At 44.1% G+C, this 20,084-nt stretch overlaps 1 protein-coding gene across 1 annotated transcript in view; it reads left to right on the top strand.

The window, feature by feature from the left end:
• grm3 (glutamate receptor, metabotropic 3) overlaps positions 1-15,983 on the top strand; it is a gene marked incomplete at both ends in the record, with an annotated part of 34,626 nt that extends 18,643 nt beyond the window's left edge. Inside the window, 7 exons of the mRNA XM_084060174.1 lie at positions 6,612-6,854; positions 9,214-9,406; positions 9,722-10,031; positions 10,911-11,104; positions 11,808-11,940; positions 14,853-15,030; positions 15,907-15,983. Of these exons, the coding sequence (XP_083916300.1) occupies positions 6,612-6,854; positions 9,214-9,406; positions 9,722-10,031; positions 10,911-11,104; positions 11,808-11,940; positions 14,853-15,030; positions 15,907-15,983 (1,328 nt within the window). The remainder of the gene's footprint in view (positions 1-6,611; positions 6,855-9,213; positions 9,407-9,721; positions 10,032-10,910; positions 11,105-11,807; positions 11,941-14,852; positions 15,031-15,906) is intronic.
• Between the last annotated feature and the right edge of the window lie 4,101 nt (positions 15,984-20,084).

The raw sequence follows: 20,084 nt of genomic DNA on the forward strand, positions 1-20,084 counted from the left end.
TTCATTTTAGGTAATTTCTCTTTAATTAAAGGTTCGGTCCACCGCCAATCCAACTGATTACCGCTAGTCACTAGTCCAACTGAAGTTTGGAACCAAACAGAGTAGAAAAAACGTTTAAAGTATAATTTACAACTAAATAGGGGATACCTTTTCATTTGGTGATACTTTAAAGATCACCAGATTTCAAGGAAATGGATTTTGGTCGAGGTCAAGGTAGAAATGTGCCCAAAAACAAAAATGCTGTGATTCCCTCAGAATCAACAAATGGTGTAACAAACACTGGTCTCTTATAAAGGTGATAGAGATGCGTGGATGGGCTTTTCCATCACCCGAGTCCGTGTGTACACGTTCATTATCCATCCGTCATCCAACCGCATCAATTATATCATCAAATGTATACATCCGCACCGACCGCACCGCAGGGATGCACATGGGATTCTATATGGATACGTACTTGTACAAACAATGTCACTCACCACTGTCGCCATCACCGATGTAGTGACTGTATACATTATCCACAATACAATAGGCCTATAGATAGATGTCATTAATTTATTTCCTGCCCGTGGTTTATCCAATATTCATAAATAATTATACTTCATTGACCCAAATCCACCCAAACTGCGGTTATCCGTGGCAACCGCGGCTAAATCCGCGATCCGTGCCTCTCTAATAGGCGACACAATGACACACCTGATGGGGTTCAGACAATTAATGTATTAACATTCCTCTAGCAGAGGGCAAGGAACTTTATGCAACCAATGGAAGTGGAGTCCTCTGTTCTCCTGCTGATTCAAACTTGGCACTCCTCTGCTTCTGCATGTGGCTGATACTGTGCAAAAGGGATGTAAGAAGGTGACACTTACTATTGATACTGATAGTACTGGCTTAGGCTTCATTCAGCAAGATAGGTCCCGATGAGCTGAGGGTTGTGTTGGATCTAGCTTTTGGTACAGCTGTTCGTGAAATGGTTGCCACAATGACTCCAAGTGTCTGACTCTGCCAGTCTTTCACGCTTTCACCGGGTGTGACACTGTATCTGCAATTCTGCATTCACTGGCAGAGGAAAGAAGACTGCCTGGGAAACTTGGAAGTCATTCCCAGAGGTGAATGAGGCTTTCAGTGAACTCCTATGCATGCCAAGTGAGGTCAGTGAAGGATCAATGTTTCTGCTAGAGCGATTTCCGGTGCTCATGTATGACCGAACCGGTGAGTGCACGCAAGTGAAGGATACCAGGAAACAGCTCTTCACACAAAAGTTAAGAATACTAGAGGGCATTCCTCCAACACAGGCAGCACTCAAGGAACACATCAAGCGCACTTGCTACCAGGTCAACTGTTGGAACCAGGCATTGGTCCTGGAACTAGAGATGCCAGAGCCATCTGATTGGGGCTGGACAAAGGAAGCAACTGGGTGGCAACCGTTTTGGACCACTCACACCGAAGCATCAAAATCGTGCCATGAATTGATCCACTGTCACTGCATGAAAGGGTGTACTGGGCGATGCAAGTGTGCTAAATCGGCACTCAAATGTATTATCATTATTATCACAAAAAAAATCTTGTTTTTCTCTCTTTCCTGTACACAAGATGTGACAATAAAGAGCAACCTTGAACCATATTGTCATTTACTATTAATATAGTATTAAAATATTCTGTTAATTGGTTTTATATTATTCCTATTGTCACAAAATAGATGTAAAGTTTCACTATATTGCAGTATAATCCAGTATCCAAGCTAACATATTCTTATTACTCTGTAATTTGACCTTGACCTTGATTTAAATGTACTAGACCATACCCGGTCGGCGCAGCGCATCCGTGGGGGGATATGTGCACATGATCTGGCAACCCGGGAGGCAGTTCGTCCCATAGCTGGGCAGCCCCGTAACCATGGCGACAGTGTTTGACACAAAAACGCTAATAAGAAGCTGAGATTTGATGAAATTGAAAAACGGGCTTCACAGTTGTGTTCAGATGGTAATGGTCAATGGCTGTGTGCAAAATCAGAGCAATTGGTCCAGCCAGTGAGGAGAACCGGGTGTCTTCACCACCACCACCACTACAAACGCACGCACAGAGGTTACTAGAATTATAGTAGGATGTCCTTAGGTTCTGGCAATCTCCAAAGTATCATCAAATGAATGGGCAACCCCAACTTAGTTGGAAAGAGCACCGTAAAGGTTTTTCTACAGTATTTAGTTCCAAAATTGTATGTGTTTGACATTTAGACCTAGTGGATTGGCGGCCACCTTGGATTTGACCTCTCAGAGGTCAAATCTGACTTCCCTCCACATCTGAAAATTATTATGGTATTTACTAACTATGCTGAAAGTTTCACGCTATTTACAAAAAGTGCACGATTTTATTGCTAGAGAGACTGCTGTGAGATGATTCGAGGAGACTGTTGAGCCTTTATTTGAGTGTTAGTGCGATGGCGCGAAAACAACTTTACATTTTTTGGTCAAGGCCACCTCCCGGCCATGTAAAATCACTCAGAGTCAGGAGATGTGAGATGTGCTGAAGGCAGAGGATGTGGGCCTCAGCTGGACTACAGGGCTATAGGGAGCTATTCTGTGGATAGGGTCACATAGAACTATTGTTGTTTCAGGGCGTACACGCACATGCATAGTGTGTGCGTGCGCGTTCTTGTGTGCCTGTATGTGTTTAAAGCAGTGTCAGTAGAGAAGATCCCACAGGCTGTCTTTGGGTGTCAAGTCACCAAATATTATTCTACAGCTGATGTAACCACCTGTTTTACATCCGTTCAGGGAAGCATAGAGAGATACAGAAAGCTTGAGAAAGACACAGAGGGTGACAGATGATGGAATCACTTTCTTGGCTGAGAGAGTGTAATACAGCAGTTACAACTAAACACAGACCCTGTCCAAACATTTTCTGTATCTCTATCAGTTACTGGATAGCCTAAATCTAGTGCGCATGAGCCTGAATGCTGCCTACTTTGTTCCCTTAGCAGAACCCAAAGCTCCTGCCAGTGAAGCACAAAGCTCCATTCAGTCTATAAAACACGGGTGGCATATCTGAAACACCTCCTCACAGCCTAACTTTTCACGCCTATTTGGCGTGAGTGAGTGACGTGCATCCATCACCATCAAGGACCCTTGCCGCCTGCCTCAGGTCTCCACAGCCACAAGAGGCGGGGCTTTGGATGGCCTTCGCCAGCTCCAACTTGCACCAGCATACACTTTTCTTGATAAGGCACGCCGACGCACAAGGTCTCATGCAGCGCCGTTAGCTCGCAGGGAGGGGGGATCTCAATCTCCCGAGTGTGTTGCTCTGCAGATGGGGTCTATTAGAGGGAATGAAGGACAGCACGGCATCCTTAACCCTTTCAGACCGAGAACGCACCTGTGTCATTTTAAGATTTCTTTGGGCTATTCAAAAATAGCAGATATACAAGCTCACAGCGCGGCACCGAGTGCCGTGCTATGAGCTTGTAGATCTGCTATTTTTGGAAAAATCGTGAAAATGTGTGCAAATCTTTGAATATCTATTTTTCCATAGCGAAAATGTTTTACTCTGTTACAACTTCTGGGGGGTCCCTGGAACAACATATTTTGAGATGGGGGTCCGCGGCCAAAATTCATCATTTTGGGGGTCCCTTAACACAACAAAGTTTGAGAACCACTGATTATAGCAACATCATTTTTTTTTCTTCAAAAAACTAGGATTTAGAAGACATTTATAGAATCCCCCCAGAAGTAAAGATTTGAGTTAAAAATGTTTTCTTAAAAAATATATATATTCAAAGATTCGCAAAAATGTTCACGATTTAAAAAAAAAATAGCAGATCTACATTCAATAGCCCAAATAAATCTTAAAATGACACAGATGCGTTCTCGGCCTTTAATGGGTTAAAGGCCCCTGCTGCCGACTAATACCAATCTCATTTTGGTATTACACATCATTACCACACATAGCTAATTAGCCTTCAACACACAGCTAATGTACTAATAAGGTGCAGTTATGGTAATTAGCCAAAGCGTGCATTTGAGAGAGAGGGTGTGTGTGTGTGTGTGTGTGTGCGTGTGTGCGTGTGTGTGCGTGCGTGCGTCGGTGTGTGTGTGTGTGTGCGTGCGTGCGTGCGTGTGTGCGTGCGTGCGTGCGTGCGTGCGTGCGTGCATGTGTGTGTGTTAGCACATGGCTGCGTGCGTGCGTGCATTTATGAGGGGAGGAGAGCCCAACTTGCCTTATTGCTCTGTTTTATTAGCAGACTTTATTGTCTTCTAACTTGCAGCGTAATGAATTCTTATCTCTTCCCCCAGTCTGAAGATATTATCAGCTCCTCCCTTATTGAAATCATATCCATTTCGCTGTCACTTAAAAACGTTTAGCCGCAAAATCCCGGCAAAACTTGACACTGAGATGTGGGGGATGGGGGGCGTTAGTGGAAGGGAAAGAAAGGGAGAGAGGGTGGATAAAGATAGAGGGCTATGCTGTCTGTGTGATTTATGGATTTCATAAACCCTAACCCCCTCTGCTGCAGTCTGACACGCCATTCTTCTCTCAACTCATTGAGCCTTCACAACAATGGAGCAGCTTTAGCCCTTGTCAGCGTTGCACCCATGCGTGCACACGTCCGTGTGTGCGCACACACACACACATATACACACACGCATACACACAAACAAACAAACGCACACGCGGACAGACTTCACAGCGGGGTCAGAGCTTTGGTTCTGTCAGCACAGTCTCCCACAGCGCTCGGAGCTCAATACCTGAACCAGTCACACTGCAGAGCAAAAACCCAACAGAGGTCTCACCCACATGTACAAAAAAGTGCACATAGATACAGTACACACAGACACAACAGATCATTTTTTCTCATCCCGTGTTCCCCAGCCTTGTATTCTGACTCCTGTGGGTTGATCCCAGGCTGTGTGTCTGTCTACTGATTAGGAGGAAGGACTTAGGCTGTGTGATTTGTTTAGAAGCCCACCGGCACGGGCACATAAGGTAGACACGCAGCGTATTATCAATGCTATTGTGCACCAAAGACTGAAGGCCCTTGTTAGTCTCTGACAAGTGATGCTTTGTGAAACCAGTGAGCTCTGTGCCATCCTTACGCTAACCCCCCCCCCCCACGCGCACGCTCGCTCGCGCACACACATGCCCTGTCTGTCGCATCATCATTTGACAGGGGCTGCGAGGGCGTGTGTAACACAGCGGTGCTGTATGGCGTGTCAGTGGCAGAGCTGATTGCTCTGCTGTGAGGACAGGATCCGCGCCGTATGGCAGTAACCAGTAACATGCACTTTGTCAGCGCGCGTCAGAACGGCCAACTGTCAGCAGCGTTGTCAGAGGTCCGAGACTGCACCGCCTCAAGAAGCCCATTTATTTTTACCGTTCTTTTTCTTCTTCCTCCTCTGCCTCCTACTATACTGCTGCTTCCCTCTGGTTTTCTTTATAGCTTCAGCACTCACTGCCAATTTCACAGTCTCTTCTCCTGTTCGCCTCGTCCTCAGGGCAGATTGTAATCCCTTCATAACAACGTGTATACAAACCAGTTTGGCATTTTCAGCGGTGTGTTTACCTCCCCTCGCGCATATAGGAGACCCACCGGCTAATTCCATCAGTGTGTGGCTACGGTAGCTGTAGCGCTGCTCTGGGATTCAGCTCTTCCTCCGCTTGCGCGCTTCCATGACTTTACAGGCGCCACGTTAATGCGGCATTCGATAATAAACTCGGCCAGTTAGTAGCGGTGCGTTATGTCCCTGTTTGACCGGGGGCGTTGGTTGGGGGGGGGGGGTGTTGTAGAGAACGAGGGAACTACTTAGACCGTTGCAGATATCACTGCATAGCAAGCATTTACAGCCCCTGAGCAAATAACAGAGCGGCTGGTCATCGGTAATGGAAACATCGGTGGTGATTATGTCCCCATACAACGTCTCCTGTGGACCACAGAGGCTTAACGGACCGCAGATTATTGTCTCTCCTCAATGCGGCTACTTTCTAATCGCCTTTAGTTTAACCCATTAAGACCGGGAACGCATCTCTGTCATTTTTAGATTTCTTAAATTCTAAAATTCTAAAAATTCTAAAATCGTGAAAGTTTGTCCAAATCTTTGAATATATATATTTTTTTAAGCAAATAGTTTTTACTCAAATCTTTGCTTCTGGGGGTCCCTGGAACAAAATATATTGAGCTGGGGGGGTCCGCGGACAAATACATATCATTTGGGGGGTCCTTGACATGAAAAATGTTGATATAGCAACATAAGTTAGGATTTAGAAGACATTTGTAGAATCCCCAAAAGCAAATTTTTTAGTTAAAAATGTTTTAAAATACATATTCAAAGATTTGCACAAATGTTCACAATAATAAAAAAAACTTGCAGATAAGCTCATAGCGTGGCACTCGGTGCTGCGCTATGAGCTTGTAGATCTGCTATTTTCGAATAGCCAAAGAAATCTTAAAATGACACAGATGTGTTCCCGGATTGAATGGGTTAAATCAAAGAGACATCAGTGCTCCTATCAGCGTATAGTTTGGGGTTGTTTTTGTGTTATTATATGTAACTTTTCAATCTCATCTCTTTCTTAATGCCCTCCCACCCCTCACCCCCCCTCCTCCCCCCGTCCACCTTCAGCCCCCTTTTCTCCCCCGGGCATCGACACGGTGGTGAAGTTCGACACGCAGGGGGACGGCCTGGGCCGCTACAACATCTTCAGCTACCAGCGCTCCGGCGACCGCTACGGCTACGCGCCGGTGGGCGAGTGGGCGGAGACGCTGAGCCTGAGCACCGAGATGATCCACTGGCCGCGGGAGGCGGTGCCCGCGTCGCAGTGCAGCGACCCCTGCGCACGCAACGAGATGAAGAAGATGCAGGCAGGTGAGAGGCCACTCCCCCCTGATGCTCAGAATTAGACGTTAGAGGCAGTGGTTCTCAACCAGTGGTCCGGGGACCACCAGTGGTCCTTTTAGGGGGGTTCCAGTTGGTTGTAACCAAATGGACCCTTATAGTCGCAGGGGCCAAGCCATATTTTGGTACCACCTAAGGTGACCGTAAAGTTTTTGTATTTTTGTCTTCCTACATGTCTCTAGTTTATATTTTGGTATGATAACCCTTCCAATCTTGTAGCTTAATGGCAGTTATCACTACCTACCGGCTAATGTATCCGGTAGGAGACACAAAGTACAATCTTTGTGTCTCCTACCCCGGGCATCAAATTATTGCGACAAAAAACAAAATATATCCATGTATTCAAGGCTTCATGGGGTGTGCAATTGATAACTTCTCAGATTTTTGGTGTTTGCAAAAAGACTGCTTTCCATAAGCTTGTAAAAGTTGACCCTCCTTCGGTCTAGGGTGGTCATAGCTGAATGGGTAGAGAGTCCCCCTGAAAAACTCAAAGGAGGAGTTCACCCAAAAAAATATTTATTTTCTATCAATTGCACACCCCATGAAGCCTTGAATACATGGATATATTTGTTTTTTTGTCGCAATAATTTGATGCCCGGGGTAGGAGACACAAAGATTGTACTTTGTGTCTCCTACCGGATACATTAGCCGGTAGGTAGTGATAACTGCCATTAAGCTACAAGATTGGAAGGGTTATCATACCAAAATATAAACTAGAAACATGTAGGAAGACAAAAATACAAAAACTTTACGGTCACCTTAGGTGGTACCAATTTGTGAAAATATCAGTGTTGGCCCCTGGACTATTATAGATCGTAAACTCTTGAGAGTGTAAAATGAAACCAAATGGACCCTTACGGGTCCATTTTGGTTTCATTTTACGCTCTCAAGAGTTAAATTATTTTTAAACATCTGCATTTCTTAACATTGGCCTGTTATCTCTCCCATGGTACCAACATCAATACAGCATGGAATTGTGGACAAAATCGTATCCAACGATAATAAAATATTCTATGTCTTGGCCTGGGTCTGAGAGGCTAAATCTCATCAAATGGTGATAAATCCATGGCTCAGATGCCGAATAAATAATGGACCTTGATATGAAAACCACTGCATTAGGGCATCGACCACATAACATCAATATCCTGGGTTCATATAGTAAAGACGATATGTCAATAAAGGACATAAATGTCAGTTTCTTAGTCTGGCCATTCCAGCTGGCAGATTTGTCACATAATACTTTCAGGAAAATAATAGAAGATATAGAAGTTGTTATTTTTTATCTCCTGTTTTTATGTGCACACTATAATGCACAGATACGTTTCTGATAGATAGAGTAGACTATGAACTTAGCTCTGGCAGACTTGTCAGGTTTCCAGTCTATGGTTCCAAGCACTGGGAGGCAAACTAGAGCCTGAAGTTTTGATGGAATGCATTGAAGTCAATCAGAGGTTTTAACTGTGTGATGTGACAATAACGTTTGTTTGTTTGTTTGATTGATTGATTGATTGATTGATGGATTGATCGATCAATCGATTGATTGGAACCTGACAAATCTTCCAGAGCTAATTTCATAGTCTACTGCCCAGTCAGAAACGTGTCTGTGCACTATAGTGTGCAAGTTAATATTGGGTAACACTTTACTTAAAGTTTGAGTCTATTATGCATTATAATGCACTTATAAGGCATTATAACTAGGGTTGTCCGATATTGGCTTTTTTACCGATAACCGATATACCGATATTGTCCAACTCTTAATTACCGATACCGATATCAACCGATACCGATATATGCGGGGATTATTGTGATTAGGGTAAGCTCAAATTTCATATCACACACACCATATACAGTAAGAACTCCTGTAACTTATTTATAAAGCCAAAAAAAAATTAAAAAAAAATGTTTTTCAAAAACCGATACCGATATTTTCCCGATATCAATTTATATGCTAATATCGGCCGATAATATCGGGAGGCCGATAATATCGGACATCCCTAATTATAACACTCATTATAAATGTTTATAATCATGTATGACAACGTATAAGAACATTTATAACGTATTATAAGTGCTGATCATAATGCATTATAAGCTCAGTGGAACTATGGAACTACCTTAACTTAGTTTGTGTTTTTGTTATAAGTTGTTGTTGAAAGTTATGCAGAAATCTGCTGGTGATAGAAGGCTAGTCCAGTCCACCCAGGACCATGAATTGTTTGAAGCAGATTGAATAAATTAATTGATTTAACGACCCTGTCCAATGCATACAGTCAGCACCCCTTTGCAAAGCAGAGTCTGCCATTTTGTTTGTATTATGGCCACATTCCAGGTGAGTACTGCTGCTGGATCTGCACAGCCTGTGAGCCTCACGAGTACCTGGCTGATGAGTTCACCTGCGCACCCTGTGCCCCTGGTCAGTGGCCCCTTGAGGAGGACCCTTCATCCTGTTATGACCTCCCCGAGGACTATATCATGTGGGAGGACTCCTGGGCCATTGGACCAATCACCATAGCCTGTGTGGGGTGAGATGAGCGTGCACGCGTGTGTGCTTCCATGCGTCCGTGAAGATAGGGCAATGAGGACGATTCCTAAAAAATGTTGAATAATTTAGAATTACGAAAACGTTTTAGAAGGCATTTGTAGACTTGGCCTCAGGTCTTAATGGGTTAACCAAATGGACATAATAGTATTGTGTAGTCAATAGTCATAATCATAATAATCATAAAGTACTAAAAGTAGTCAAAAATGTTCCATGTGTGTCCAGTTATATATTTGTATTTTTCCTATATTTTGATATGGACGTTTTTTTGTCCTCTGTGGGTTACACCTATCCCCAGGTTCCTGTGCACAGGCCTAGTGTTCTGGGTGTTTGTGCGTCACAACAGCACACCCCTGGTCAAAGCCTCGGGCAGGGAACTGAGCTACTTCCTGCTGCTGGGGGTCTTCCTGTCCTACGCTATGACCTTCCTCTTCCTCGCCAAGCCCTCGCCCGCTATCTGTGCCCTGCGGCGCCTCGGCCTGGGCACCTCATTCGCCGTCTGCTACTCTGCCCTGCTCACCAAGACCAATCGGATCGCCAGGATCTTCAGCGGGGTGAAAGACGGAGGCGGAGTCACGCGCCCACGCTTCATTAGCCCCTCCTCTCAGGTGTGCAGCGGTCAGCTTGTCAGTCTGATAGCATGTGCTTGAGACGGACGGATGGGAGGTTGATGGGTGGATGGATAGACAATGCCTGGATGTTGTACGCATTCATTGTAAGCATGTGTGTCTGACAGTCAGACCGATTGATGAATGGACGGTTCGATCAATTTGTAGATATGTGGATCAGTGGACCAGTGGACCAGTGGACCAGTGGATCAATGGATCAATTAAAGCAGGGGTCTTCAACGTTTTTCAGGCCAAGGACCCCCTAGCTGAGAGAGAGATGAAGCGGGGACCCCCAGTAGCCTAGTATAAAATTGTGTTTTTAAACTTTTTCATAGATTTCATGTAATCATTTCATAGACTTGTTTGACAGCAGCACTATCATTGCGTAGCGTTGTGTTGGGTTCATGTTAATGTGTATTTTCAGACAGTTAACCACTTAAACCTCTTTGAAAACTTGTAGTTGGACTGTTTTCCCCTCTTTGCCAAAAATAGCCGATCTACAAGCCCACAGTGAGGTGTTGTGGGCTTGTAGATCGGCTATTTTTGGCTAATGTTCCCCTCAGGATAGGGATGCTAGTGTTCAAGTGGTTGATATAAGAAAATAAAGAAAAAAGTTCCTATCACACAAAGATTTGGCAGCCCCCCTGTAGTAACTCTGAGGACCCCCTAGACCCCCTGTTGAAGACCCCTGAATTAAAGGATTCATGGATGGATGGACAGACATACAAAGAGACGTACATACAGCATGACTGTCACTGTATGGAGAGTGAACCTCGCATGGAACATCTCTAACGACTCATACCCTTCCTTGCCTCTCCCCTTCTGCTCACCTCTCAATCGCTGGTTCCTTCGCTCCTCTCTCTCTCTCTCTCTCTCCAGGTGTTTATCTGTCTGAGTCTTATCTCGGTCCAGCTGGTAATGGTGTCCGTGTGGCTGCTGCTGGAGGTGCCTGGAACGCGGCGCTTCACGCTGCCAGAGAGACGGCAGACGGTCATCCTCAAGTGTAACGTACGGGACTCCAGCATGCTGCTGTCACTAAGCTACGATGTGCTCCTGGTCATCCTGTGTACCGTGTAAGTCAGGGTTTCTCAAACGTTTCCATGTCAAGGACACCGAAAGAAAAAACTCCTGCACACCTGTCTTTAAAAACGTTTTAATGGGAATAAATGGGAAGTTATTCCCATTGAAACTTTTTTAATTGCATTTGAAGACAGTGTGCGGGAGTTTTTTCTTTCAGTGCGTTGGGGCCCTCGTTTGGTCTTCTCCTACGCACCTGTCGCCTTTGTAGGTGTGCAAAAGACTTATTATGTCAAGGACACCCAAATTGATACATATTAGGCTGCGGACCATCCATTTGAAAATATTCAGAGAGCAGAGAAACCGCTAGTCATTCTCTTATACAGTACCTTCTCTCATTGGACTACCTTCTAGCTGGTGAAATTATAGTTAAATTAACCACTTTCAACCTGGCGTCCATATTTTGGGCATATCAGGCAAAACATCTTGAAACGTAGAGAAGAATAGGACTTAAGTTGGACTCCCCCCATGGGGACTATACCCCTGGGGGTCCTCGGCACCGGTGAACATAGAGAACTTTCTTCTGTGTGAGTAAAAAGAGAAGTTCAAAACACACCATCCTCCTCCACTCTAAAACGTATAATTTAATACCAAAGAAGTAGGAAAGCATATCCTAAGGTCATAAGGTCCATAGTAGTTCATTGGCATTGACTTGCCATCTTTTGTTTGTCTATAAGTTTTGATTGTCTATGATTTTAGGTATGCGTTCAAGACCAGGAAGTGCCCGGAGAACTTCAACGAGGCCAAGTTCATTGGATTCACCATGTACACCACCTGCATCATCTGGCTGGCGTTTCTCCCCATCTTTTATGTTACATCTAGTGACTACAGAGTAAGGTCTCACACACACACACACACACACACACACACACACACACACACACACACACACACACACAGATATGCTTGCGCTGTAGTCAAAGTGTAATCCTGCTAGCAGGGGTCCCCACTCTGCAGTGCTGTGATGACATACCGACAGGATCTGTCGTGTTGCACTGCTCAAACGTCTAGCTTTAACAGCAAGAGGGGTGAGTTTTCACCTGATCCTTGTAAGTCTTACATCGGCCTACTGGATATACTGTACATATAGAAAACTTTTAAACAGCAACAACTTTTATGAACACGCACGCACGCACGCACGCACGCACACACACACACACACACACACAGATATGCATACCTGCACACATGCCTACTGTACATATCATTAGATTAGATGTGGGTTTTTTCTTACATTTTTTTTATCCCATGATTTTGTAACCCTTTTTTCACCTGGTGCCAATTTTCTAAGTGATCCTGGGCGCTACACTCACCCCACCAGCCTAGGGAGCCCAGGGCCGAGCTCATGCCTCCTTCAATGCATGAGAGCCAACTGACCTTCTTGTCATCTGACAGGGGGGAGTTTCCCCGGTAGGACGAATGTGAACGAGATGTGCTTTATTATCCACAAGGGAATTTGGTTTTCTCGGGTCAATGCATACATTCACGACAAGACCATAAATAAATATACACCACTCACTCACATGTATCCATTCAAGTGCACATATACAGATGCTTGCACAGTGTACAGACACTTATACACACACACACAGTATCAAAGGACCAGAGAGAGGGCTGCAAATGCAAGGGCAGTTCCTCTGATCACCATAAAAGAGACAATCCCGTACACACACACACACACACACACACACACACACACACACACACACACACACACACACACACACACAAAATCTCTCTCTGTCTCTCTCGTTCTCTTTCTCTCTCATTTGTTTAATGGATTTGTGTTTCAAGAGATGCCATATATGCAAATGCAACAATAGAAAATAAGCCTTTTATTGTTATGTGCCAGACAATTACAGACGCATACACACACACACACACACACACACACACACACACACACACACACACACACACACACACACACACACACACACACACACACACACACACACAGGCGCCAATTCCGAGAAAGTCAAGCACCCACTGAAAATGTACTTGATAGGACTACTCATATGCACCAGTCGGATGGGACCAAATTTGCATTGATTTATAGCAAACTCCACCCAGCATAGTCTCAGATAAGCTATGCGGCACACAGTCCACATTGCAGAACAAAGTCACCAACCCAATGTGATGTTAGACGTGCCCTGTGCAATTGGAATCAATGTCAGATTAATCGCCACGGTAGAGCGCCAGGCAGAAAATGAGAAGCACTTTTCAAGATATAGTGGACTCTCTGAAAGGCGTAAGGCGAGCAATTTAGCAGCATGTTGACAGAGATCACCAAAATAGTGAAACTCGCATTCTGACTGCCCCTGTAACAACCTGCAGTAACTCACTGTGGCGTCTTACTTATCTGGGGTCCACAATGGGACAAGCAAGTCAAGTCAAGTCAAGTCACATTTATTTATGTAGCACATTTCATACGACAAGCGCAGACTCAATGACTGAACCATGTTGCTGAGTTGAACTGTGACAACAGTATGTCAAAATATGAACCTGGATAATTGCATCAAGTGCACTGCACACCAGTGGTGTAAAGTGACTAAGTACATTTACTTAAGTACTGTACAATTTTGAGGTATTTTTACTTTACTGGAGTATTTCCAGTTTTCAATACTTTTACTTCTACTCCACTACATCTCAGAGACAATTAGTGTACTTTTACTGTTACTAAAAAACTTTAGTAACTAGTTACTTTGCAGATCTTACTATCTTGCTTGGTATTAATGGCCCAACACCAAATAACGTCAGTGGTGAGTTAAAACCAAATCCATAGAAGGCCATAGAAAAACAACTTGAAAGGATACACCTGTCTATGCCGGCAGTCAATACCTAGAAGGAGACATTTCATTTTGATTATACCAGTCTTTTTGTGTTTAGCCAGCAAACGGTTTAATAGCACCATAAATCTTTGAAACTCAAGTTAAAACTTCCTTTGAGACACAACAAAGTTTGGCCTTTGTGGTCCCTGCTGACTTTATTGATCCACACATAATTGATAAACTCTGGTTTATAAACGACTATTCTCTCACTCAACGGTCCCATGAGAGAATTGGTGGATGTATTTGTTATCTAATATATTTCTCATTGGGTTTCATTCATCATATATTATGGATAAAGCATTTTGTAACTCCAAAAGGGATGATGGGAATATAGTTTTATCATTATAAAGTGTACTGTTATCAGTATCACCCTTGGCAGCAAGGAAATTGATGAATTTAGCATTTTAACACTAGTATATCCGTGAGTTTAGCCTGACTACTGTAGAACGGGCACCGGCCTACTCGGGAACGATGCAAGTCGCGAACAATGCAAGTTGGAAATGCATGCCCCACCCGGTTATACAATACCCATTGTACCCGTTGTCAGAGTACCCGTTGCACCCGTCTGTCTATGTTCCCTTTATGCCCATATATAGAGATTTCTGTATCTGCCTGTCTGTGTCCCTTGTATGCCCATATATGGAGTTCTGTGTCAGGCAGTTAGTTTGTGTCATCTGTGTCATTTTAGACATTATTTCATACTTTGGCTAATCAAAAATAGCAGATATACAAGCTTGTATATCTTGTATAAATTTGAGAACCACTGATATAGCAACATGGGTTTTTCAGAAACCAGTTAGGATTTGGAAGACATTTGTACATGCGTTCCCAGATTGAATGGGTTAAGGGCTTCCTCGTAAGTTTGAAGTATCGTGACTTGACTTCCCCATCGTTGGTCCCTCTCCTCCTCCAGGTTCAGACCACCACCATGTGTATCTCAGTGAGTCTCAGTGGCTTCGTGGTCCTGGGCTGCATGTTTGCTCCCAAGGTCCACATCATCATGTTCCAGCCCCAGAAGAATGTGACCAGCCTCAGGCTCAACATCAACCGCTTCAGTGTCAGTGGAGCCAACACCACGTATGCTTCCCATGGTAGGTCACACCCAGGCAGTGTTGATTTTGTCGACTGAAACTATGACGGAAAATGTTCGTCGACTACCTTTTTTCACTGACGAAAACAAAAAAAAATTAAGCTACGATGACTAAAACTAAGATTAAATATATTGACAATTTCGTCAACAAATAAAAACTAGACTAAAATGTTAGTGAGGGACTAGAAGAGAAGAGAGTAGAACTAGTAGAACTAAAAGACAAGTCATTTTATGTTTGGTTGCGCAAGGGTGTTGCGCTCTGAAAATAGCAGATCTACAAGCTCACAAAGGCGCATTGTGAGCTTGTAGATCAGCTATTTTCAGTATGCAACCAAGTGTAAAATCAGCCATTACGACGCCATCAAGGCACCGCCAAAATACATTTTAGTCAACTATAACCTTATGATATTTAGTCGACTAAAACTAGACAAAAATTTAAACATTTCAGATGACTAAAATATGACTAAAACGAAATGGAATCTTATTCAAAAGACTATGACTAAAACTAAATCATAATTTGCTGTCAAAATCAACACTGCACCCAGGTTATAATAGTTTTGGATTTTTCATCATAGTTTAGTTTTAGTCCGTTTAGATTTTCTTTTTTTTCTAATTCAGTTAGTTTGAATTTGTTTTTAGACCAGATTTGCTAGTTTTTATTTGTTTATTTTAAAAAAAAAAATGCTTAGTTTTAGTTTTTTTCATATTTTATTTGTCAGGTGCAGGATTCAAAAGGGTCAGAATAAGTTTTGTGTAAGAAAAAATGTAATAAAAAACGTTGCATCAAGATTTCACGTCAACCCAAAATGCTTATATTTGGTACACTGGTGTGCATGATTATCTTCCGCCTTCCTCTCTCTTTCTCCATGTCTATCAGCTTCTGTGAGCGCCCACTACGTTCCGACGGTGTGCAACGGCAGAGAAATCGTCGACTCAACCACCTCCTCCCTGTGATCACACCCTAACCCCGCTCTCCAAACCCGAACCATCTAAGACTGTTAGTCCGTCCAAGAACGATGTCCCCATTGCACCATCGTTCCCAATCCTACATACACAAACACACTCACATCTCACACACAAACACACACACACACACACACACACACACACACACACACACGCGCGCGCGCGCGCGCGCGCACGCGTGCACAGAAACAAACGACATCCTCGTGGACTAGAACTGTATCGTTTCACGTATGTAGAAAGTGTGTAACTATGATTAAATTATTTTCTATGGATGTACATATACAGGGAAAAAATATTGTAAGTAGAGAAACAAAAGAACAAAAAAAAAAGTTTCTAGGAGGAATTTTTTGGAGCCTTTCTTTTTTTGATAGCTTTGTTATGATGCTGTGTATATAGAGACACACACTCAGTCATGGTTATTGACGGGGGTATTGAGGTGGGGGAGGGGTCGCTGGAGTCCTGGCTCCACCCACCTCACCTGCAATATCCCACAATGTTTTTATTCAATTTCTCACCTTGCTTTTTTGTAGGTCTCATTGTTATAACTGATTGCGTGTGCATTTCTACGGTGCATCTGTACATTTGTAAATAATAATCCTGATGGTTTAAACAGCACAACATTGACAGTATTATAACCCTAGAATGAGTGTGGGTGAAACTTTGAGTTGGATAGCTTAGAATGGCTAGAATGCCGACGTGTATAAAACAAACAAAAAAAAACATTAAAAAAATAATAATAATAGGAATCATCTTTCCACTCAAACAGAGAGCGTCTCCTTCCCAAACCCCAATGGTTCTAATCAGCCCCCCGCCCACAGGAGTGGCCCAATTCTCTCACAACTTGCTACAAAAATCCCTCATGAAAAACTATATAATCTACTACCTTTCATTTTCAACCTTCACATGTGTCTCCTTCTCTAATAATCAAAAAGTGCTATATATTTCATCTCGCAATTTACTTCCGGATGGTTCGTTTTGCACTTTTTTTGCCACATCGGTCACGGGAAAGAAATAAGCGCTGCCGTGGTCTATGGAAACGAGCCCAAAAGTGCACCCAAATAAGCCCAAAATCGCTTATACAAACAGTCAGACCTGGCAACGCAGCCTACGCCAATCATGCGTGAGAGATCTACAAGCTATGGGGCAGAGACGCCACCGTATCTTAGCAACAACTACAGCGCTCACTCTCATTGGTCGTGTCACGCTAAGAGCAGTCTCCAGACAATGGCATCGCAGACAGCTTGCTGTTACTGCTGTAGCCATCACAGTTAGTCCCAGCGACGACGGACAGGGCGCTGTGATAGCTGCCATGTCGCTAACGCTAACGTGGTTGTCATGCCTGCAGCGGCTGTGCAATCACTTTGTCAACAATGCACGTTCGTGTGGTGAATGTCAATATTGCTGCTCAGTTAGTCCATTGTAGATGGTATATGTTTGTGTGTGTCTTCTGGAGAACTATGTAGGTCCACAGCAACTACAGTAACTAACGTAATGGCAGGACCGCCCCGTGCAACGCATGTTAGGCTGCATTATGGTCATGTAGTAATTTCAGATAATTTCGCTCCAATTACAGCAGTGCTTATCAACCCTTTCACGCCGCCCCCCCCCCCCCCCCCCCCCCAAATAAACGTACTTGATCTGGGGACCCCCCCATTCTGTTTGACTCCGTTCCACAAGTACATATTGTGAAAATAGCCGATCTACAAGCTCAAAACGCCTCACGTTGAGAGGCTTTGTAAGCTTGTAGATCGGCTATTTTCTACATGACTGCCTCTTTCTTACATTCTTTGACAATGTGGCCCATGTTTTCATAGTATAGTTTGTTGACTACTTTTGTTGCAGAAATGCTCATTTCCTTTACTTTCCTTTTTTTATTGTCTCCGCCAGGCCGAAAGGCATGGCGCAAGACTGTTTCACCCCCTGTCCGTCCGTCTGTGATAGCTAATCTCTCACATCGTTGACTTGATCGCAGCAAAATAACAGCCCGATGAGTCAGTGAGAGCTGGATAAACGAGGTAAAATGTGTCAAAAGGAGTCTGTACGGCTGTCGATAAATGAACACATGACGTCGGTGGGAGAGGAGATATTGTGTCTTTTGGACAAACAGCAGTGTCGTGCTGATGTTTGTTGTGTGAAGCAGCTTAATGTCAGAGTGTTTGTGTTGGAGCGCCTCAGTGCGGCTGCAGAGTTCATGTGCAACCTCTTCCAGAGAGAGACAGAGACACTAGAAACTCTGCTGGGGAACAAAAACACTGCTGGGCATTGACTTTCATATGGACATTGATCTACACACTGCAGGTATATCTGCTACACACACAACATCAAACTACACACTGCAGGTATGATGCAGCGTTTGCATTACAGCCAGCATGCCAGCGTAGTTCCCATATGGTTTCAAGGTGGGCTAAACCATATGGACCCCATGTCAGCAATGTCAGCGGCATCCACTTCAGTCCCAACTGCGATGCCCATGCAGGCTATAAGTAGCTTCTACCTGGCCCTTAGGTGGGCCCCAACTACCCATGTTTATGTGGGACCAAGGCGGGTCCTACCTGGGTTTGCCCATGCAGGCTTTAACTGGGTTCTACCTGGGCCCTAGGTGTACCCTAACCAACCACAGTGCAGTGCCCATCGCTCCAATTGTTGTGACGTCAGGGCTCTCAATACTGCACATTGGTGGAGGAGGAGGGGCCGCAGGGCGACCGCACACATCGCTGAACCAATGGTAGCCCACGGATGTTTCCTCTGGGGATTTGCAATCTGCCCCTCTATGCCACATATCATCCGCACTACAGGGTCTTCACTGACCGAGCCACGGCCCCACTGACCCTCATGACGCTACGCCACTTATATGAGTTGCCAAGTGGCCGTGGGCGCTACGTGGGCGTGGCCGCGGGCTAGACGCGAGCCCCCGCGTAGCGGGGGCGAGCTTCTAGTTGACTCAATACTGTGGCAGAAACATCCGTTGTTGTTTTTTTCTCTCTGGATGAGAATTGATCTGTCATCGTGGTAGATGTGCTTTGCATCCTGTCATAGGTCCGTTTAAAGACACCCATTGTGGCTGTTTGTGGGTGATTATGTCTTGCTTTTGATACAGATGTTTTGTTTTGTTTTCTACTTCAAATCCTGGAATCCCTTTATTGAAAATGGCCATATAGATCCAGACCTGTGCTCACCAAAGGGGCTAGTGTGTTCACTCCCACGCTCAAACTACCATCTCGCTGTGATGACAAGAAATGATAACAGGCTGAAAAGCACATTAAATTGCACTCGTTTCGCAATCAAAACGGTATTTACAGTCCGAATAGACTCACAAGTCAGTCTCTAAATGCTTCGCTCATAGAGACTGAGGACGATGTCCAAGCTTTTGTTACTAAAAACTGTGTGGAAACTATTAACTACTATCTGTATTGCAGAACAGGTCCTTCATATTGTGACGGTGACAGGATTGGTTTCCAAAGCAGTTTGTTAGAGGGCCGTTCTCGGCCAACACTCCACCAGACGCATTGGTAGGTGGAGATCTCTAATCGGCTGGCAACGTGAGACTAGTACCGTGATTGTTCGTTAAACAAAGGAAATTGGTGTCTTATTTGGCAAATTGTTAATTCACTCAAATTATTTGAGCGTAAATTGAAGTAAAAAAAACATTTTTGTAGCAGTCTATTTTGATGAATACACACTGAATTTTCTTCAACCAGCAAGGAGGGTGGTTTGGCCGTGTCTATTGTGTCCCGTAGATACAGTATGTGATGTTTTGAGTATGGCTATGTGCCTTAATGTGCGTTTGGTAGCGCTCCTGATAGAGGTTGCCCGTAGACGTGAGCCAGAGATCTGCAGTATGACTCTAATCCTAAATCCTTGTTTTGCTAAATGTAAAAGTGGCCTCAAATTACATGTGTAGCCTACGAAGGCAACATCGCCCAACTTAGTAGTACAACCTATGTTGATTGTTTACGTGAGAGAATGTGGACAGAGCTACAGTGAATCCTGAAATTGTGTGATGATTCTCCACCCAACTTCCTTCTTTTAATATCAAAATCAGTAGTGGAGGGAGATTTCTGGCTGACATTAGCAGGTGCATTCATATGC

Source organism: Gymnoscopelus microlampas (assembly GCF_963454915.1).
Source record: "Gymnoscopelus microlampas genome assembly, chromosome: 6".
In the NCBI taxonomy this organism is placed as follows: Eukaryota; Metazoa; Chordata; class Actinopteri; order Myctophiformes; family Myctophidae; genus Gymnoscopelus; species Gymnoscopelus microlampas.